The 22,845-nt window shown below is 35.7% G+C and overlaps 1 protein-coding gene across 10 annotated transcripts; it reads left to right on the top strand.

The window, feature by feature from the left end:
* Window positions 1-238: 238 nt before the first annotated feature.
* LOC132031499 (origin of replication complex subunit 3) lies at window positions 239-17,580 on the top strand. Of its 10 annotated transcripts, none has more exons than XM_059421494.1 (20): window positions 239-401; window positions 891-949; window positions 1,044-1,202; window positions 1,322-1,502; window positions 1,818-1,987; window positions 2,094-2,224; window positions 3,206-3,479; window positions 3,621-3,698; window positions 4,137-4,228; window positions 4,322-4,412; window positions 5,113-5,312; window positions 5,620-5,689; window positions 7,101-7,186; window positions 7,820-7,909; window positions 12,015-12,090; window positions 12,943-13,070; window positions 14,587-14,754; window positions 15,431-15,563; window positions 16,416-16,457; window positions 17,034-17,580. In XM_059421494.1, the coding sequence occupies exons 2-18, from the start codon at window positions 893-895 to the stop codon at window positions 15,534-15,536; spliced, it is 2,157 nt and encodes a 718-aa protein (XP_059277477.1). In that variant the 5' UTR covers window positions 239-401; window positions 891-892; the 3' UTR covers window positions 15,537-15,563; window positions 16,416-16,457; window positions 17,034-17,580. The 10 variants fall into 10 exon arrangements, with proteins under 10 accessions (XP_059277477.1, XP_059277475.1, XP_059277476.1 ...); XM_059421492.1 differs by having other exon boundaries at window positions 827-949; XM_059421493.1 differs by having other exon boundaries at window positions 239-464.
* The last annotated feature ends 5,265 nt before the right edge of the window (window positions 17,581-22,845 follow it).

The following is a 22,845-nucleotide window of genomic DNA, read 5'->3' as shown; positions in this document are numbered from 1 at the left end:
GCGTTATTTTGGCTCCGTAGGTTATATGGGTTGGGTCAAAGTGTTAAAAATAAAACTTGGGGGCGAGTGTAAAAAATAAAGCTTGGGGTTAAAATGTTAAAAATATAACTTTGGGGTGAGTCAAATTTCTCTAATCACTAATCCAAAGTTTATCACCTTTACTCAATTAAAAAAACTAGAGTTACCCCAACTCAATTTTAAAACCCATTTGTCACCTATAATTAAAACCCCCAAGACACAACCACAGCCAAAGCAGCGAAACAATTAAAAACAAAAAAAGCAATAAAACCCTAAGCAAACAACAACGAGACCCCTTTTTTTTCTTCTGAAAATACGATTTATACACAACTACAATTCTTCCAAACTGAAAAAGCCTTAATTTTTTGCTCGTGCTCGTGCAGGTACACGACTACAAATGTTTCTTACTTTCCACTTTTTTTAATTAATTTTTGTCCAATTTATAAGTAAGAGAGTTCGATTTCACAAATTTTTATGTTTGCTAGTGTTATTAGCGACCATATTTTATAAGACTTTCAGTTTGAAGTAGTTACAAAGTTTTTTTTTATTTTAACGAATTTCTGGAGCTGTACTGCAATATTTTGATCCGTCTATATATAGTCGATCTCCGGTTCGATTCCAATGAATATAGAGGAGCTACAAAGTTTACATTGCTTTGGCAGAATAGCATAATTGGAATGATTCCTAATGAGCTTTGAAATTGCAAGGCTCTCACAGTTATTTAATATGTAATATTGAAAATCACTACTTGTTAATGATTGGCTTTGGTTGTTGTTGTTGTTGTTGTCTAACTTGTTACTTAATTCAGTTGTTGTTGCCTACTTGCCTTGAGTCACTGTCAACCTCAATACTGATGTCTAGCTCTGTTCCAGAAATGGATTCACCAAATGAACATCCTCCCACGGACCCACTTGCAGACAACAATCTTCAGGTTCATAACAATACTACTTTATCCAATTTCCACTTATTTATTTATTTATTTTTTAGAGAACGTAACTGCTTTTTGCTCCTGTGAAAATTTGCAGCCATTCTTTGTGCTGCACAAGGCATCAAATCCTAGAAAATCCACCAAAAGAAGACTTGACTCTTCACCAAAAGTATCATTGAACAATGAAAACATGAACGAGAACTTGAAAATGGAAGCTTTCCAGTGTGTATGGTCAATAATTGAAACCAAGATTAAGGTGAACTTCTTTCCCAATTTTATTTCCTGAAATGTTTTACATATTTTCGTTTGTCCAATTGAGTGTAAATTAAGTGATGCTAAATTGCTTGTTTCTTGCTGTTTGAGAATTCAATTTAGGATGTCTTGAGGAGTATAAATGCTGATGCGTTTGATGAGATAGGAAGATGGGTTCGTGAATCTTTTAATGAAATTTGTTCGTGCAGAGGGCCTGTTGATGCATCAAAGTCAAGTGTTCCATACCCTTTTGTTCATAATGGTGGTATAGTTAAAAAGCTCTTCACTGGTTTGGTCTTCACCAGTAAGTTCAGCTTTCATTTCTTTTGGATGTTTTGATTGCAAATATTATAACCTATGCTGATGGTAACCGATTTCGGGAATCTTCTATTTTGCTTTCTAAAAAGATTTTCTCATCTAAATTCATCCCATAAATTTGTCGTGTTTCTTTCAAGGATGTTGTTCAGTTTTGTGTATTATGGCCAGACCATCTAACCCTGATCTCCAGTTCCCACCTTACATGCACTGTTCTGGTGGACAACATTTGACTGTTGAAAATATTTAGTGAATGGCTAGTGGTCCACTCTTGTTGATCAGTACATTCTTGGATTATTTGCAGAGAATATTGAAATTGTCGATGACATATTAACTTTTGCTGAACTTGGTTTAAACTTGAAATCTCGTGGATGCTATGTGGCTAATATTTCCTCCTTAGACTTATCTACCAAGAATGGCATTGGGGGCTGTCTAAGAGCATTTCTGAGACAATTGCTTATGGTCGAGATTGAAGTAAGTAGACAATATAAGTCTATAAATATGCGCATATTTAAGTAGAGTTGACTCTCCTTTGACATCCTTATTGTTATTCACTGTCATTCTTGTTTTGGATTCTTAGGCAGCTGATGTTTCGCTTTTAGCATCATGGTATAGTGACCATGGCAAGTATGAGAAACCAGTGGTTGTAATTATTGAGGATATGGAGAGGTGTTCTGGGGCTCTTTTATCAGATTTCATCAATATGTTGAGGTACTGTCATATAATTGTTAGGGCATCTCCTTCTTACACCATAGCTATCTATTTCAAGCATAATTAAAACAAGAGTTGCTCAGAACTACTTCCAGATGGTGTATTTTACAATTTTAATTAAACCTACCAAGGTTGATTACTTAATTATGAAAGACTGAGATGGCTATAGGTTTTGGAATAGTAGGCTATATTACTGGTTGAGTTTGTCAACTTATAACTTATGCTTGCACTTCAGCTTCCTTATAAAAAAACTTATACTTGCACTTCACCTTCCGTATAAAAAAACTTATGCTTGCACGTCACATTATTTTGGTTAATGTAGCTTCAGTTTCCTCTCAATATCATTGTAAAGTATATGATTAAAATATTTGTGTGCTGTCTGGTGTTTGAACATCTACCTTCACTCTTGATTTGTTTGTTGGTAATGAAACAGACACATCCTTTGGTAAAATGTACATAGTAGCAAATATCTAGAAGATTCAAAGGATTTGTATTTTTATTCTTTCCTTAGTTAGAACCCGGTGTATACTTACTTATACTGTACATGTACATGTTTGAACAAGAAACAGATCATTCTTCCATACCCTGTCTACTACAGCTGTCAAAGCTATGTGACTGGCAATAATACATACTCCGAGTTAAAAATGGAGTTTTCTGCTGCAGTGCTGACGAAAGTATAAGGCAGTAAATCAGTGTTATGCTTATTATCTCTAATTTGATGTATTTTAATCATCTGAAGAAAGGGAAAGACCTTTTCGTAGTTTTGTCAAGGGAGGAATTTGTTTGGAATAAAGTTGATTTAATTCTACTTGCTACTAACAAATTGCTTATGGTGCACGTACTGACTGCACGATTTTATGGCTGATCTTTACCGCAATTTCCTTTTTTATTTTATAGTTCATTTACCAAATTATATAGCTGTTCTCTCATATAAAACACTTTTGTATTATGATTCTTATCTAAAATGCCTGCTTTTATCAGTGAATGGTCTGTTAAGATTCCGATCATCCTAATTGCTGGTGTTGCTACAAGTATTGATGCTCCCAGAAATGTGCTCACTTCCCATGCACTTCAATATTTGTCTACGTCGACATTCTTTCTGAAATCCCCAGCTGAAAGGATGGATGCAATCATTGAGGCTGTTCTAGTAAAAAAATGTGCTGGCTTTAGTGTTGGCCACAAGGTGGCGACTTTCTTGAGGAACTATTTTTTAAGGCAAGATGGAACAGTTACTTCATTTGTTAGAGCCTTAAAGGTCTGTAACATACTTTTGTCTTTTTGTAATTATACAATAGGACTATTCCCATCATGTGTTTGTCATACTTGCTTGATTAGAAATCTAAATGTACATATGTGCCCAATCATCTACTTACAAGTAGCATAATGGTTTCTCCAGATGGCAATAGTTCAACAACTTTCCGTCGAGCCTCTTAGCTTTGTGCTCAAGTTTTTAGTTGATGAGGGAGATAATAAGGTGAGAACTACTTCTCAAAATTCACTCTGGCAGGGTTCTTTTGTATTTCTGTTTGGTTGGTGTCTAGGTCTAAAAGGGATATCAAGTATTTCCTTGAAAGAGCTAAACTGCTGTACTTTGACTTCTATAGGATTTAGCCAATTTATTTCCTAGTTCTTCGTAGATCCTTTCGTAGTTATTGAGATTGAGTAGGTGAAACATCCCAACTTGGTTAGAATTTTTCAGGCTTTGACCTTAACTAACTTACAATTGCAGGTTATGTCCATGATGTCAGCTACTGTGGGATGATAGTTAGGCCATTTTGCAAATGATATATTGCTCCAATATGTATTATTAGTGGTTTTTAGATTCACGTGGTTACCATGTGAAGATCAAGTTGCATCATTTAAGTGAAGTTCTTACAACTTTTTTTAACCTGCGATTGTTAAACCATTACAGAGGTCATGCTATGAGGATCTTGCTAATTTGCCAGAGGAATTGATTAAGCATGCTTTTGATCTTCCATCTTACAGGACATATTCAGTAAATCGGTTTGTATCATAATATACCCCTTTTTAATGGTTAAAAGTGAAATTCATATTAGAGGAGAATGTCTCTAAATACCCCATGAATCATCCTAACAGGAATAATCATGTAGAACTAAATGCGACGAGTCTAGGCCATGGACTATCAGAACTGCAGAGGCTGCAGGAACTATGGAGATCTCGCCTTATGGTTAGGTTTTTTGATTCTTTGGTTCTTTAAGAATAATGTTATTCATGCCATGGTTCCTAGATCTGGCAACAATAAGATTTGGCAAGTTGTGGAACAACTTTTCAATACTTCTATATAATTTTTCAATAACTTAAAGTTGGAATGACATCATTATTTTTAATTTATAAATGTAGCTAAATATATCTGGAAGTAGAAACTGGTTAGTTCCTTTGCAACTCTCAGTATCATCATTGAAGTGCTCTTAAAAGTTATGATGTTATCCTGCAGTTGGCCGGTGAAGATTATCTAATACTGCAGTTACGGAATAGAAACCCTGATTCTATATGGTATTGGTTGGGTTCTTCAAATAAATGGCCACATCTTTTGTAGATTTTCTTTTATCTTCTCTAGACTAGATTCTCCTGTTTGCTGTTGACAGCCAGAGGAAAGATCAAAGCGTGCGCTTCTTTCATCATTTCTTCCTTCAAGACTTGCCACCCCCTTTATATTACGCGATCTCTTCTTAGATAGTTGGAATCTCTTACAAATGTCAAGGTCTGACAGCTTATTATCTAATGAATCTCTTTGTTTTTTCTACATATTGTTTCTATTTGCTGCCTGAATATTATGGACATGCCAATTTATGGCGATTGAAGTAAAAAGTTAGTTATTTGTGCAATATGGGAAAGATTTCTATTCCGTGACTAAATTGTTATTGTAGTGTTTACATGAAGCTGGAAAGTACCATAAAGTTGCATTGTTGGACTTGTTTTTGGAGGCACTGGATCCTGAGTTATACAACTCCAGGTTATCAAATCATGACCGTGATAGTGCAGAAGATAAGAGCTTGTTGTCAAATAATGATAAACTGTTCAGGCTACAAAAGGCTGAGGTTACCAATCAGGTCATCCGCAAAATAAGGTAGTTGCAAGTCTTAGCCTTATTTTCTACGCTCAACATTAACATTTCTTTACTTCACCTGGAAAGTAAAATAAGAAATTCCATGCAGATGGGATGTTATTATTATACTTTCATATTCTTTATTGCTGTAAGGAGAAAACTACTTTATCCATAATTAGATTCTTTGGCAAAAATCGTGTATGCATGAAAACCGAAAAGGATTCAGATGATTCCTTGTGTTAAAAGTTCCTGTATTTTTGTCGTATTCCTCCAACCTCCCTACCCCAACCAACTGTTGCACATGATGCATGAGTTTTTGATGAACCAGGGATTTACCAGCTGCGAAGCTATCCCAGTTGCTTAAGAGTTGGGAGAGGCTCACCAAAGGGACAATTGAGGTATAATCATTGTCAGTTCATTTTAAGAGGAAAACCCTTTACGATGCAATTCCATTGGTGTGCATGTGGATTTTATATTTATTGGAATAATATGGTAAAATGTAATTGAGCATTTCAAGATTTCCTTGAGTGTGGCGTTCCATAGAGTTACTTTTGATCATTTATTTGTCAATTATAATTGGAGTGTATAGTGGTCTACAATCGGAGATCTCTTTTCTGCTTTGCTCTTGTATGTTAAGGAAATAAGGATATATCGCCGCTTTCTTTCAAGAATTGAATTCTTTCGGTGTCCTATAGTGTCATCGTAATATTAGCTTACTGCCTTACTGTCGTATGCTTATAGGTCACTTTTGGATACAATAACAACTATGCCTTGATCCCAAGCAAGTTGGGTATATGAATCCTCACTGTCCAAGATGTGGGAAAGCCGCACCTAGGATAAGAAACTCTTGGATATGATATTAAAAGATTTTCTGACATAGCATTTTTCTGCTATTTAATTAAAAGTATACTGCAAAAGAACCATATCAATCCTTATTATTTAGTCTATAAACGGTCTACCCAAGTACAATGGCTCCTTATTCTTTCTCCATTGAGCTTCTGTGGACAAAATCCTCCTTAACATAATTGCGAGGGACAACAAATATTGCATGCTAATGAGCCACTAATTCTGTTGTATGAGTTTCTCTTTCTACAACCAAGGAACTCCCAATGACCTCGTTGTTTGACATCAGTTTCTTCACGTACATGTTTTCTTTAGTATTATTACAAGTTAACAGGTGATTGTGCAGGGAACTGGGACTTCATGGGTGAAGTTGACAGCCTCAGCATAATTCCAAATAGAGATCTATGTATAGATATATAATAAAAGATACATAATCAAGTATATGTTATGCAAATACGATGAGTATGATAGAGGTATTCTTTTCTATTTGTGTGTTATGAAGCTAACACAAAAATTGAAAAGTATTATCTTATAAAAGCAGATTATGAAACGCATGTAGATACCTTATTTTTCAAGAAGGTACTTGCTAAGCCTTCTTTTTAGCCGAAGCGAAAAGGAAGAATGAAGCATCTTGTTTAAATGTTGATCCAGCTTTAACGAACTACTTTTACTTTCGATCTTTTTTATCATGGTGGGTGAATACGGTTTTCCCAGTGGGAAGTAGGTTATTGAATTGCCTCTGGATGGGAGGGCTACTGGGAAAGCTCATCTTACAGTGGAAATCAGATATTTGGATTGACTTATCTGTTTGATTTTCTATGTTTATCTTGTAGTGAATTGGCTAAATTTTCTGATATTTGTGCGGCAGTTTAGTCTTATCATTATATGAGGCCACAGCTTACTTCGAGTGGATTGTGATATACTGCTGTGCTCAATAGTTTTATAATGCTCTGGTTGTTGCTTCAGGTTCATGAGAAGATTATGGAGCTACAGTCTCACATGGTATCAGAGGATGTCAAAAGTCAGAAAGCAGAATTAATTGATATATCAAAGTATGTCATAAATCCATAACTTTATGTGTTCTATCCTCTGCAGCATTGTATGGACTAATTGTCACAATTTTTTGAGCTGTAGGATTTTGTTCCGGCATACTTTACCAAAAAAAAGTTTCCGGCATGTCAGTTGCCTTGGCCTAGATTAATATATAGGAGTTCCATTTATTGGGAGATAATTGTGTCAAAGTTGTTATAGCCTTCGGGTTAGCTTTTCTCTTGTAATTTTATGACTTTGTTGGGATGCCATTCTCCTGCCAAAAAAAGTTTTGTACTGTGAAGTCCAGATGGCCAATTTAAGTCCATTAATATGCTCTATAGTTTCTTGAACCTTATGATTGGTGACTTGGGGTGAAGCAAGGAAAGTTATGTGTATAAGCAAGTCAAAGAGTAGGAAATCAAAAATTGAGGGGTTGGTACCCTCCATTCAGCTTTTTCACCCCTCCAGAATTGGAGGTATATGACTTATACTCCAGCTAGGGAAGTAAATGCATTAATTTCCTCCTTTACACTTCCACATTATGGAACCAAACACCATGCAAGGTAGAGATACTTCGGTACAAGTGGTTGTGATTCTTCTGAGTATTTCTTAATCGTTTTCAGCAATTTATGATGTTATGACTTGTGTAACAGGAGGCATATCAATCGACGCCGTTTAAATATGGAGAAAGATGCGTGCACATCAAATGACAAAGCTATGACTTTAGCAGGTCAAACGATAAGGTAAGGGCACATAACCTGTATCCTCTTATCACTCTGTCATTGCTGTGCTTGATAATGTGAATAGTGGTCATGGTTTGCTGCTTATCCTGCTGGTCTCTCTGTCCTTTGGAGAAAAGAGTTCTTTGTCTAACTACATCATGGTTCCTTTCGGTGATGGCGTGGCCTGTAGGAAATTATTCTTATACTGTCTTTTAAGCAGAATGTGGACTTTAACCAGCAGAAGACCGTGAATTTGTATAAATATACCAAACTTTTGCTTTTAGATGACGTGCCAGCTACAATGCAGGTTTTGTAGCGAAGCACTAAGAATACTTACCGATCATTTAGGTAGAACGCATAGGTGCTAGAATCATGTCAGCTAGGGTTTTCTGGCAAAATTGAGGAAATAATCTCTTATGGCCACTCACAAATTGAATAGAAGAAAATGGCCTCTTCAGATCTCTTATGTGTAAAAATGAAGACCTCTTGTAAAAAGGACAGAAAACTAAAAACAAGTTTGTAAAAGGCTACAAACCCACATGACCCGCTCAACTCGTTCAAGTTTGGACTGGTCACTGACCCGCCGATTTATTTTTTGAGAAACTGGTACTATTGTATTCCTTAGCATTAAGGGTATGCTGGCGACCTCCCAAAAAAAAAAAAAAAAAAAGAGCAAGAGGGAGCTACTTACAGTTACAGAGATCCTAGAAATTCTACAAGTCGATCTACTTCTTCTATACATTGTTCTTTGCACCAAAAATAAAAAGATACAATACAATTCCCCTTCACTTTATGAATAGAATTGAACCTATCTTCAAAACATCTTTCATTCCTCTCCTTCCATACAGACCACCAAACACAGGCGGGGATAATCCTCCACCACTTCTTCTGACTCTTACTTTTCCCTCTTCTCACCCAACAACTCAGTAGATCTGAGGTGTGCTCTGGCACGGTTCAATTAGCCTTTGTGAGGCTAAAAAAGATTTCTCAATTCTGAGCTGTGAATCTGCCGTGGAGAAACAGATGATTGTTTGTTTCCCCTGTTCCCCTGTTTCATTGCATAAGCAACATATAGAAACTACAGGTAGCCTCATTTCTGGAGCAGTTCATGTGTTAGGCAAGATCTCCTAGTGACCCAGCCAAGTGAAACATTTTACTTTGAGTGGTGCTATGCTTGACCCGACGATTTATTAGCTCAGCCCATCTAAAAATTGGGCTGATATGTAGCCCAAATTGAACCGTGGAAACCTTGTCAAAATATTTTCAAAAAGGCATTTTTATTTGATATGTTATATATACCAATAATAAAGAAAAGAAATAGTTTTATTAGGTGCATAAAAAATCATAAAAGAACAAACAAAGAAGTTAAAACTTAGTAACAATTGGGTGGGTTAGGTTATGACCCGCTTTTTGGCCCATTTCTGCCTAAGTAATTTTTGCCTGTTTTGACCTGCCCAAATCCAGCGCAACCCGCCCATTTGACACCCCTGATGTCAGCCATGAATGTAGACAGAGTGATACTCTAAGATTGAAATTTAGGGGCATGTAATTTTATGTTTTAGCTGATTTATGAAAACAGAAAACACATTTGAACTATTTAACACTACTTCAGGTACTTGCTCCGTTTTAGCTTTTTAGGGGCTACAAAGGAGATTAAATTATGTTTTATGTTTTAGCTGATTTATGAAAAAAAAAAAAAACATTTGAACTATTTAACATTACGTCAGGTACTTACCCCGTCACTTCCATTGGCTATAAAATAGCTCAAAGTGTGATAAAGAACCATAAATAAATGTCAAAATCTACGTAGAGAATTATCCTCTTCTTCTGCTCTCTTATTTATTACTTGTTAGAATGGTAAATAACGGATAGGGAACTTGGTGCTTCATGAATGTTTGTACTAATGTTAGAATATCATGAAAATTGTTGTATATGTTGGTTGGAATTGTCTAGATTCATTGTATCAGAATAGAAGCATATGTTGGGATAACTAAGTGAATAAGAGTTTTCTCCTATATCCCCTTTTTTTTTTTTTTTTTTTTAAAGAATCCTTCTTGTAGTGTCAATAACTAAGTCAATAAGAGTCTTCTCCTCTATTTTAACACGGTGTTAGAGCTAGAAATATGTTCTAGTTTCAAGTGTCACTATAACTCATTATCAAGAAAAGTATTTCCACATATTTGGCCCAAGAAAGAATGAGACTGGTGCATGAACGTGCATGTTGAGACATAATTAAATCAATGAAGGTGTCTCTCTTAACAACTTGAACTTTAAATGAGGTGGTCACACTTTTTAACATTGGCCGCTCATCTTTCCGATAGCAATAGTAATAGTAACAGCAATAACAGTATCAATAGAAATAACGATAGAATACTAAAAAAAAAGTTAGTTTCTTTTGTACTAGAAATTCTCTACATTTTTACTGGCACAGGAGAATATTTTAGAATGTTTACATATAATATCCTCGAACAATTTCTACTTAGTTATCTACCTGATTTTACTAGATTAAAGCTCTTATATAAGAAGGCCTTCTGCAACAACTAAGTCAATACAAGTTTTCTCCTATATTTTTCCAGCTAAAAATGACTGAATATATGCTTTTTTTTTCTTGAATTTGTACCCAAAGAAAAAATGGAAAGTTGGAAGTTATATCCAATTGTATCTAGTAAAATGAAACAAACATCTGATAAAGGAAGAAGACAAACTAAAACAATAGAAAAAAAAAGAAAGAAAAGATTGGACACATTATTTAGTGTCTAGCTGTTACTGTGAAAGCACTGGTGATCTCGACTATTCACCCATTATGCTAGAGGGAAGTAGAGGAAGGAACAGGCGTGCTCCCTTTAGTTTCACAAAAAATGTGGCTAAAGGCGAAAGACTTCAGAGATAGAATAGATGCATGGTGGAATATCTATGAAGTTACTGCGATCCATTTTCCTGTTCGGAAAGAAATTAAAGTTGCTAACGGGGGACATAATGGTGAGGGATAAGGAGGTCTCTCGAAGGGTAAAGGGGGTAGATGAAGGAGCTAATGAATGAGTTGGGAAAGATGGAGAGGGTGGAAGGGCGAGGGAACTAGAGGAGAGAGAAAAAGTGAGGAAAGAGCAATTGAGAAGGGAATTAGCAAAATTGGTTATACCTCAAGAGACTAGGTGGAAAAATCGAGGACATCGTGGTTAAAGAAGGGGGACTTGAATAGTTTTTTCATAAGGTAGCAAATGGCGAATCCAATGAGAAACTTTATAGTCGATGGAAGTAAATGGGGTGGTCTACGCGGGGGAGGAGGAGGTGAAGGGAACAATAGTGAGATTTTATGAATATCTATATAGGGAGGGTGTGAGGTGGAGGCCCAATTTTACAAGAAGGGCGATAGTGTTTAACCAAATAGGAGGAGATATGGTGGAGTGTTGGACAAAGCTATTGGGGATGAATAGGTGTAATGGTGAATTGTGCGGGTAACAAGGAGCCTAGGTGGTTTTACCTTGACTTTCTTCTAGCTATGCTAAAGCATGATAAAGGGAGATGTGATGGAAACATTAGCTGCATTTCAAGAGACCGGGGACTTGGGGAAACAATTGATGAACCCTTTATCACTATTTTGCCAAAAAGGGAAGGTGCAATCAGCATCAAAGACTACACACTTACTAGTCTAGTGGATAACATCTATCAGATAATATCTAAGGTTCTCTTCGACAAACTATAGAAAGTATTGGACAAGACAATGTTTACTTTCCAGAAAGCATTCATGGCAGGGAGACAAATCCTAGATGTGAAGCTGGTGACAAATGAAGTGGTTAACATCTATTGCTAAAAATGAACAAGTTGCTTGCCACAGTGGTGCTTCTTAATCTAAGTCTCAAAGTTTTAATTTTTCTAGTCTGAAAATCCTGAAAGTATCTTTTAAAATCTTTCTAAGATATTGTGCTTAAGCATTTGATCTGGAAAATGAAGACTCTAAGAAGTGATGTTATCATGTGCCTTTGTGTTCCAGATCATGTTGGATTGTCCTTTGCCTGTATCAATGAAGGTTTATGGCTCAAATTTTGGGATGATGATTCCTTTTCAAGAGATAAATTTAAGTTTCTTCACCACTACTTATCTGTTGTTTGAATTGTTTACGAAACAGGGACAACATGCAGCCCATTGAGTGTATGCCATTTCATGAACTTATTTGCTTCAAGGATGTTGACAATCTCCAATCAGTTAAGTTTCCTGGATATGCTTTCAAGACATGACTTATCACAGTAGGATACTGCTATATGTATCATTTACACTTCAATCTAAAGACATCTGTGCTTACTTAGAGGTTTCTGGTAAATATCAAAATTTCCTTTGTGCTTCATCCACCTCAATCTCTTTTTCCAGCAAGCACATGGTTACCCAGTGAGTATAATCACTATTACTATTTGAAGTAGACAGTTCTTGTAACCATGTAAAGTTTAAAGCTAATTGCATCATGCTACGTTTAATAGATATCTTAACTGTAGCCATTCATCTTTGTTATTGGTCAGACCAAGTTTTAAGAATGCCTTTGTAGTTTGATTCGGCTCAAAGAGACTCGGACACCCGGTGCTTAATCAAAAAAAAAAAAAACTTATGTTACTATCAGTAATTATAAACGCATGTGTTTATTACTCGCTTTGCATCTTCCATTGTTTTTTTTTGTTGTCTTATTTTACTTAACGGTGGTAAACCAGAAATCAAGGTTATTAAGAAGGGTAAGTACAATGTTTTTGTGAATTTATAAGTTGTTGATAGCTGGCACCATTTTGGATTTTTAAAGCATGGATATATCTTGCTTGAGTTAGAGATCAAATTTCCTTTGCCATTTTTCTTTGATAATAAGGGATAGCCTAGTGGAAGGGCACCTCTACCTCCAATCATAATGTGTTGGGTTCGAGTCACCAAGAGAGAAAAATGGGAAATAACCACTATTTGGCTCCTGGGGATATGGCTTTGCCATGTGACTATCAGTTGTATTTAGCATCAAAAGCACCATTGAGAAATTCCAAGTTGATTCTTAGGCTTACAGTTGTTTTTATCCTTCTATGTAGGCTTTGGTTGGTGATCCAAGAAGAAGAATTCAAATTGATCTCTTGAATTTCCACAAAATTCTCAAGTGTGGATGTTGCAGCAATAGTGGCGGTACACTATTACCATCTATGCATGATACTTCAATAATGTAAGACTGCTAGGAGCCCCTCTACTCATTGTTTACGGTGATGCCCCATTAGAGCTTTTACAAGCCACGTGACATGTTGCCTAAGTTTGGTCACATGACCGTCTACCAAATATGACCCACACTAGTTTATACGTTTTTCCTTTCACTATGTGCTACCATTCTAGTGTTATACACATCCTGATGAACTCGGCCACTTAGATGGACATTTTGCGTCTCTTTTCCAATAATATTGTATGCTTTCCTGCCAATGAAAGAAGTGCTGTGAGTATTCTGGGTCTGTGGTCTCATGCAGTGGAAAACATTACCTGTACCTAAGTTGCTTGTACTCGGGTGCGGGTGTCTGATACGTGGTTGATCTAGAGGTCGAATCCTTATGATCTAAATTTTAAAATTCGGGGGTATGGATACAAGTATGGATACGGGTGCTGGGATTCGGCTAAAAATAAGAGTTCATTGCAATTCAATAGTGATGTTACCTGTAAATATCTTTAAAGCACCTTCTGGTTGCGGACTTCTTAATACATATATCATTTAACAATAAAAAATCATATGCCTAAAATATGATTTCACCCTAGCTTTTGTTTTGATTTCAGAAATCATTGTATATGTCTCGAATTTCTCGATCGATTTTGGGTACCATGTCCGGTAGGATCCCACACCCATGTCGTGTCGACACGGGTGCGGCATCGAAGTGAAGAGTCCGCGCAACTTCGACCTGTACTACTCTTTTCCTCTGCATTTATCGTATAGATTTTGTTTATGAATATGCATAAATGGCTATATAGTTAGGAAAATCTTGCACTCGTGTGAGATTTACATGATTTCATTTTGCTATGCGCCATTCGGGATTCAAGTCATACCCAACGCACCTCTCCTGTTACGCCATCATAGCAGGTGAGCTCTTTGATGGAAAAAGGTTTTCATAAGTAAAGTAAAGGGATGAAATTATATTTTATAAGTTCCCGCATACAAATGTTGTATATTGGCAGAAAGTGATGCTTTTGGACTTTGTGCTTATGAAGTTTTCCCTCTTTTTCATTTCGTGTCTTAGTTTGACTGTGCACATTGTTTAAGAATGTGAAGAAGACTTTGAATCTTGCAGTCTTAAAATAAAGGTGTCTATAACATACCACAAATACACTTTGAATCTTGTGGTTTCAGACATGCCATGTCATTCCTATAAAGGAATCGAAATGGAATAAAATATTTAGTACTAAATATAGAACAGGTGACATTCTTTTTGAACCACACTGAAAAAAAGCAAGACATAAATTGAAAGAGGGAATCATATTTCTTTTGGGGAGAGTTAATCTCATATATGGTTTAATACTCTGAAGGCTGAAGTCAACTCGATATTATATATTGGCAACCATTTGTAACTTTAGATTGCATATTTATTCAAGTGACGAAGCTGCTGTGCTATAGTTCTCATTAGGACCAACTTTATATTCAAAATGAATGTTTTGCATTTATCTGGATTAACAGGAGTGAAATTGCTTTGAATCCTCTCGCACAGGTATACACTGGCGCAGGAGCATGGTGATCTCATTAATCTCCATGACTGGTTTCAATCTTTTAAAGCATCCATTTCAAGCTCAGGAAAGAAAGAGTTGAAGAAGCTGGCTTCACCTAAGAAAAGAAAGGATGGTACCTATTCTCAGAACAGTTCTGACGCATTGATTCAGTATCCTTTTATCTCTTCAGAATTTTCTTGGCTGTTAAAACAGGTGCAATACTAATGTGGTATTATATAGTCCTCTTGCTGTTTATTAAGAATCTCATTGGACGCTTTATCATGATTCCTATATGGTTTCACGTTATGTTAGTATCGCCTGTTTATGTCGTCTTCTTGTAATTCTCTATAAATTCCATGAAGCTTCTCATTCTCATTTGCCGGCAATAAATGTTGATATTAAGAATCACTTAATTAAAACTTGTCAAAAGAAAGAAAGATCACTTGATTAGGCACTGCCTCACACAGTTTAGGTTCCTTTTACCAACGAAAAAGGTAAATGTTTGTATTTGTTACAGTTTTCGGTGTATAGTCTGTTTGATATGCAATACGTCATTTAGTTGATCAAATTTGTTTGCTTGACGAAAGACTTGATTAAAATAAAGAGTTGTTTCCAATTAGATTTGTCCAAGGCTCAATCACAATAGAGAAGAGAAAACAATGGAGTAGAAGGAATTCAAGTGACGAAGTTGTTTCTGCGAATTGTTTATTTCAGTATCATATTACCTGTGATTACTTGTTACAGATATTCTTTCTTTCACAAGTGTACGTTATTGTGGTCGGATGTGAGACTTAAGCATGGAAACCCAATAGAACCATTTTGGATCCTTGACTTAATGCTGTATAGAGCGAGGTTTTGCAGAGCTGTGATGGAGCTGCAGATAACAGGGTTGCTTCGTATGCCAAGCAAACGGCGTCCTGATTATGTGCAGAGAGTGGCTTTTGGAGTGTAATATGCATAATGGCGCATTGTGGAACAGGTTCTTACTCTTCACTTTTAGATTTCTTCTCTTCGTCTCCTATTCATACAACCCAATAATCTTCTTAAGAAAGAAATTTTGTTCCATGTTAATTTGTGTAGTGGCTGATCATCAGCTAAATCAAAATTATACTCCCTCCGTTTCAATTTATGTGAACCCATTTGACTGGACACAGCGTTTAAGAAAGAAGAGAAGACTTTTAAACTTGTGGTGTTAGATGAGTCACATATATTTTGTGTGGCTATAAATCATTTCATAAAGGTAAATTGTTTCCAATTATAGAAAGGAGTCATTCTTTTTGGCACAGACTAATAAGGAAATAGGTTCACATAAATTGAAAGAGAGGGAGTATAAAAGAAGCTACAAGATATCATCACAGGTGTATGGTAAAAGTAATTTGAGCTTTATATGATTAGAGATTTATTACTCGACTGAGAAAGATAGTGCAAATCAATGGAAGGCGTCACTATTATCACCTTCTCAAGTAAAAAAGATGCCGAAATATAGTTTCATGGCATCCACACTTGCACAAGTAAAAGATGTCTCATATGAATTGTTCTCGACATATTTCTTAATTTTTATCTACAAACAAGTAGTGTTCTATTCCTTCTCTTTAAACAAAGGAGTGGCCGTACCTCATGTTTTAATGAATTTTTTTCTTAATAAAAATCTTGAATTATATTCTGCTCTCAATAATGTTCATGCAGGTGATTTAATGTGTTGTGTTTCCTTCTCTCAACTTGAACGTTTTGTTCTGCCTCTAAGTATTGCTCTTAACTTCCCATTTTCTGCCTCTAAGTATTGTGCCTTACTTCGCTCTGATGCTGATTGAGGGATTGTGATTGGTTGTAGGTACTTTTGCCAGTATTAAAGGAGCTATCAGTAGAGTGGAAGGTAATTGTTCATGCATTATTCTGAAGGATTTGAGTTTTAACATATTTATGTATCAAATGCCACTTGAATTATGTGTTTTAATCAAAGTGTCGAGGCAGTTCTATTAATTGCTTAGTGAAAATGGTTCTAACTATGTACTCATGATCACCTCATGTATGTATCCAGAACTTCAGTTTGGTCCTTAATGATAACCGCTGTTACTTTAGGGATCTGCCTGGGGCTTTACTCTAATGATAATTATAAAAATCTAAGAAGAACCCTCATGTAGTAGCAAGTAGGAACTATCTAAAAGTTACTTTAAAAATAAATTTACTTTAAAAAATAAATTATGTTCAGAGAGAATAAAATTAACTAATCTCTGTAACAGCGTATGCATATCAAGAATCATGATATAGTCTATATACAGAGCTACTGACTTCCAATCTTCATTTTTGAAGATAACTTAACTCTATTGCTTTAGTTTAATTTGGGTAATAGTGTCTATCAGTTTATTTGCCTTCACATTTTGAAGATAAAGTTACTGCTGTTTTTGCATTACAGTTGACTTAGGATCTACAACCTGTTTTACCTCTGCAGGTTATTTTTTATGTACTGTTGAGGTTCAAAAGGCGGTTCCTTTTCTGAAGAAACATATGGGCTATAGCATGCACAAGTGCTGCATGTTGGTCCTGATACTTGCTCGGTAGTTGCTAAATTGTTAGAAGAAGAGGATACTCAAGCTTGGGGTGTAGAACCATATGATATAGTGGATGCAGGTTGTTTCTGCAAGAAACTCGTGCTTAAGGGCATTGTTTGCATGGCTGATATAAAATTTCCTCTTCCGCATCGTGCAAAATCTTTTTTCTCTTGTGATTGTCTCAGATGCATTGGGCTACTTTGTCTCCAAAGTATCTTAATAGGACCCTTCCCGAACTGGCGAGCGTGTCATCTGACGGACTCGTTATTTTCACAGGTAAGAACAATTACTATGGGGTGTTGTGTGTAGATGACAGCCGGTCTAAATGGAAGTTTATTTTGCATTCATTGTACCGTGCGAGCTAAGCTGCTTCCTACTCTTCACTTACTGTCAAGTGGATGAAGATTTTTTTTGGTTAAATGGAACTAATTATTGCTTTCTCAGTAATTCAGACCAAGAAGATTTCATGATGATCATTATCATATTGTACTTATTATGCATACAGGAGGATGCAGAAATGCAACTTAGTGACATTGTGGTAGGAAGGGAGAGCTACTTGTGCTTGAACTTCACTCTAGTTTTAGTACATCTTATTTTAGCTAGTTCTTACTTGAGCATGATGTAAGCTACTTCTTTTATGACTTATATTAATGAAATAAGCCATTAGGCACATCTAATTTTTTCTCAGAGGTGAGTATAACAGGCGTGAAAGCAGGGGCGGATGTAGCCTTTCGGCTACGGGTTCATTTGAACCCATAACTTTCGACACTAAGTAGAGATATATATGTAAAAATCTACTACAATATGAACAAATATGAAATCTCAACCCGTAATTTAATTGTACAATGAGTACAATATTAAGAATCTAGAAAGTTGAACCAATTAAATTTAACTCCTGAATCCGCCTGTGTGAAAGTGAAAAAGTGAAGAGGCGACAAATGGGGAATGTTGGATGACCAGGGTCTTTGTATAACTGAAAGAGATTAACCTATATTAGTAGGAAGAACATAGCATAAACAATTTTTTCCTTTCCTTTCATTTTACTGGAAAAGAACAAATTCATTTCTAAATTATCTTTGCATTGCGTGGAGCAGGATCCAGCATGCAACTTAATTATATTACTCCTCCGTTCTAATCTATATATCATATAAAAATAAGTATAGATAAGATGATGTGACACCTGTCTATGGTCAAGAGACACAATTATCTTTTTTTCTCCTTTTTTTTGGCCTTTTCTCTATTTCTCATTTATATGCTTCTTAAAAAGGCTCAAAATTCACTCTTTTAACTCTCTTAAATCTACATTATATTAAAAGCATGAACTCCTAAATTTAAAAGTCAAATTACTAATATACCGTTCTTAGTAATTTAAAGACCGTTTTCCATCTAACTTAAATGCCTTACTAATTAAATAATAAATAAATTACCAAATTTAATCGAACGGGTGTAATCAGATTACTCATCAATAAAAGTACTGATTTCTACTTTCAATGACTTTGGGCAATTCGCAGAATTGCCCTTCGTTTGGGGTGGTCTTTAAATTTTGCCCTTCGGCTAAAACCCATAGGTTCCAGGTTCGAACCCACGCGCAGTCAAAATTTTAAAAAAAATTCGCTAGGCAAGTTTAAATTTCGCTATGCCCCCAACGACATACATGTGAAGGAATTACCAAAGTTATGCTTACCTCGCATACTTATATGCCTTATGTAAGCATTTAGCATAAGTATACGGTCCGCATAACTTTGATAATTCGATTCAAAAGTTTGTGCTAGATCCGTAAAGTTTGCCCATTAAAAGTATGCCCCCATCTAAGATAATCTTGTGAAGGAATTACCAAAGTTATGACGGACCGCATACTTATGCCTTATGGGCGACTTGAGATAAGATCTGCGGTCCCAAGATAACTTTGATAATTAAGCCTTCACAAAGTTATCAAACCGCATAAAAGTTTGCTCATTAAAAGTATGCCTCCCACCCATAATTTGTGAAGGAATTATCAAAGTTATGCCGGACTCCTAATACTTATGCCAAGTCGCCCATAAGGTATTTATATGCGGTCCGGCATAAAATGTGTAATTCCTTAACAAAAGTATGCCGGTCCGCATACACGCGACCCAAACCTTGTCTTGCGATTTTTTTTTAATTTATGCTTGAGCGGGGTTCGAACTCGTAACCTCATTATTTCGGCAAAGTTCAAAGTTAATGCGAAGGGCAAAATTAAAGACTAAAATATGAGGGCATAATTTAAAGACCACAAATATGAGGGGCAAAATTTAAAGACCACCCCAAAAGAAGGGCACTCCGCGCAAAAAAATGTATGACTTTCAACCGTTTCTTGGGATGTTAAGTGAAAAACTAACTTACAACCAATTAATTAATACAACAATCAATATTGAAAAAGAATTTGAGAAGGTTCAGATTTTGCGCACAAAGATCCTCCAAACAAAGTGGATTATTTGCATGATTCGAGGTACTAACTTTTTTCCAATGTTGAAGAGAAACAAATTGTAACGTCCCGTAAATTTGAATTAGGTGTGAATGTATGAATCTAGTATAAGTTGATATTTTAGCTATACGAATCCATTCGGGATGAACTCGGGTGATAAACCGTCGTTTTGAAGTCAATCCAAAAAGTTAAGTTCTTAAAGCCTTCTAAATTAGTCTAAGTCTAAGACAGTTTGTACTTATAGTCAGTTTTCGGGTACTTGAGTTAGGAATTTGGGAAGACTTCCTTCTTGAAAGTTGTAGATCTTTGAAAGACCTTTCCAACGGTATATTGTGGAGGTCAACCGGACATCCGTACAAAGAGTTATGACCATTTTACTGAAGAGTGACAGAGCTGAATCTTCATTCATGGCCAGGTTTCGAGAATTTGCGTTAGTAATTTGGGAAAACGTCCTTCTTGAAAGTTGTAGATATTTGAAATATCTTTCCAACGGTATATTATGGAGGTCAACCGGACATCCATACAAAGAGTTATGACCATTTTACTGAAGGTGGCAGAGTTGAATCTTCATTCATGGCTAGTTTTCGAGAATTTTCATTAGTAATTTGGGAAAACTTCCTTCATGAAAGTTGTAGATATTTGAAATACCTTTCCAATGGTATATTCTGGAGGTCAAACGGACATCCGTACAAAGAGTTATGACTATTTTACTGAAGAGCTGAATCTTCACTGGAAATTTCACCCAATGTACGCCCAAGGAGTGTTGGACGTACTTTCAAGTACCCGTACATCCTAGGACGCACATTACCCGTTTTTGGCAGAAAAATCGTTTAAAATGGGTATGGTCTTATTTTGTTTTCATTTTTCATTCTTCCAAACCCTAAGGACGAAATTCTTCTCTCTCAAACTCAAGATACTCTAAGGTAAGCCATTCTAAGTCATTCCAAGTTAATTCTAACATGTACCCATGATTACTAATCAAGAATTCATCATTCCTAACCTAGGGTTTTCAAGAAAACCCACATAAAGATCAAGATTCTAGCTTTTGGAGTTCTTCTTCGAAGTTCAAGTCTTTAATTCAAGTTTTGGAGCGATTAAGGTATGCAGGGTTGCTATCTACGTGTGGGAACATCATTGTTCTTCCCCACACTTCTTATTCCATAAAGTATGAATCTTTACGAAAACTAGGGTTTCTACACCATGTTCATGACAACCCTAGGTCCATGTCCATGAATAGGTTATGTATGAATTGCTATTATTCTATCATTGTGTTCTTAATAACTCCATATGATTATTGAGAATCTATCCATAATCCATGAACACCCATATCTCGTATTCCATGGGTTCTTGCATGCATGTTTTTAAATAAAAATGCTTATTTCATGAATATCCTACATGTCTACAAGTTTTCATGCAATTGTATTATATAATTATCTTCATGCCATGATTCAAGATACATACATGCTAAATACAAGTTATTTCATGAAACCATGTTTACAAGTTATTTCGTGAAATCATGATTACAAGTTATTTTACGAAAATCATGGGCTTCTTAGCCAACTATATCATGTTCATATTTTTGGGAGTTGCACAAGTTACCGAGAAGGCTCAGATAGCTTGAAGCTACGTAGGACAAGGATCGCTCCGCCTAGTTAGGACGATTCCTTAATTTACACTGAATGGATCCATCAGGCACGTTACCACTTTATACCCTGGCAAGGTATGGGGGCTCTGCTGGTTGGGCGAGGTACCAGACTCCACGTACCCACGTGGTGATATCATGTTGTCGGTTTATGAAATGCTCTCCCTACTTACCATGTTTTACTCATGTTTTATATTATATATGTATTCATGTTCATGCTCATGACCAGGTTTCAGTTTCACGTTCAGTTCTTATCTTTATTACTTTATGTCCCACGTTTATTTCATTCAGTTGCTTTACATACCAGTACATTCAATATGTTGACGTCCCCTTTTATTGCCCGGGGGCCTGCATTTCACGATGCAGGTATTGATTCACAGGACAGCAGATTTACTTGTAGGACATTGCTCGTATCAGCTTATTGGTGAGCCCCATCTCACTCGGGGTTTAGTCAACTCTTTATTTTATGATTAGCTATGCATTTAAGGTATGTTGGGGGCCTCGTCCCGAAATAAGTATGTTTTACGGTCCGACTCATGATAGAGGTTTCATAGACTAGACAAGTCGGGCTTATGTTATGTCGTACTTTCGTAGTCGTATAGCCATTTTTGGCTCATTCATGTTATTTCCGCACTCATGTTTAAACAAGTATTTTTATTAAGTATTATGACCTTTTACGTTTTATAAAGGCTCATCATGCATTCACGTTATATTTCCGCTCACTTTGTGCATCATGATGATTCAAAGAAGCCATGTGGTTCGCTTGGTCACATGCGGTAAGGCACCAAGTGCCGTGTTACGTCCAGGCCATGGTTCGAGGCGTGACACAAACATATGTGGATCATCCTATTTCCTTTTACCATTTTAGATCATCTAAAAAGATATGTAAATGGTGTAAAAATTTAAGACGTTTTCCTCATGTTTACTTTTGCAATAGTATTTGCTTATATTTTTTTACATGTACATTATTTTTTAAGCATTAAAGTAAAAGGAAAAAGTTTCAGACAATCCATAATTCATATTCACGTTTATCTAAATTAAAGTATTTTCATCATGTTTACTTTTGCAGTATTATTGTATACTTTTGATGAAAATATACATTATTTTTAAAATTTAGAGTAATAGGAAAGAATTTTAACGATATTATAGTTCTTATTCAGTATTTATTTTGATATTAAATTTTAATATTCAATTTCGATATTCACCAGCAAGTCTTCCATCAAATTCAAGTGTTTAGATCATCAAATTAAGTGATCGCTATTTTCATAAATTTATGTAGTAACTATTACTTTTAACAATTTTTAATATGAAGTAGGATATTTTTTTATTTAAACAAAAGGTCACCTGATGTTCGGCCTAAAGTTGCATATATTTAGCTATTAGTTGCCTCACATTTTAGTACTTTTAATTGTCTTTTGAGTATTAATTGTAATGAGTTGTGCTTAATATTATATTTTATTTTGTAGGAATAAAACGGTGTGAAGATGAAGAAACTTGGATCAAAATTAGATGCAAAGTGTTGAAATTGAGAACAAAATAAATAAAGAAACAAAAGAATGGAGGGATTACAATAATTTAATCATTGAATATATACAAGGAATGGCGGAATAAATAAATGAAAAGA

Source organism: Lycium ferocissimum, chromosome 9, assembly GCF_029784015.1.
Source record: "Lycium ferocissimum isolate CSIRO_LF1 chromosome 9, AGI_CSIRO_Lferr_CH_V1, whole genome shotgun sequence".
NCBI classification, from domain to species: Eukaryota; Viridiplantae; Streptophyta; class Magnoliopsida; order Solanales; family Solanaceae; genus Lycium; species Lycium ferocissimum.
The sequence above is the reverse complement of the archived record's forward strand: the minus strand, read 5'-3'. Positions and strand labels throughout refer to the sequence as shown.

Coding starts and splice junctions, on each gene's coding strand:
- LOC132031499 (XM_059421487.1), top strand. CDS start 773: ATGATTGGCTTTGGTTGTTGTTGTTGTTGTTGTCTAACTTGTTACTTA. Junction 5,313..5,619: donor CAGGTCATCCGCAAAATAAG/GTAGTTGCAAGT, acceptor TTGATGAACCAG/GGATTTACCAGCTGCGAAGC. Junction 7,187..7,819: donor GAATTAATTGATATATCAAA/GTATGTCATAAA, acceptor CTTGTGTAACAG/GAGGCATATCAATCGACGCC.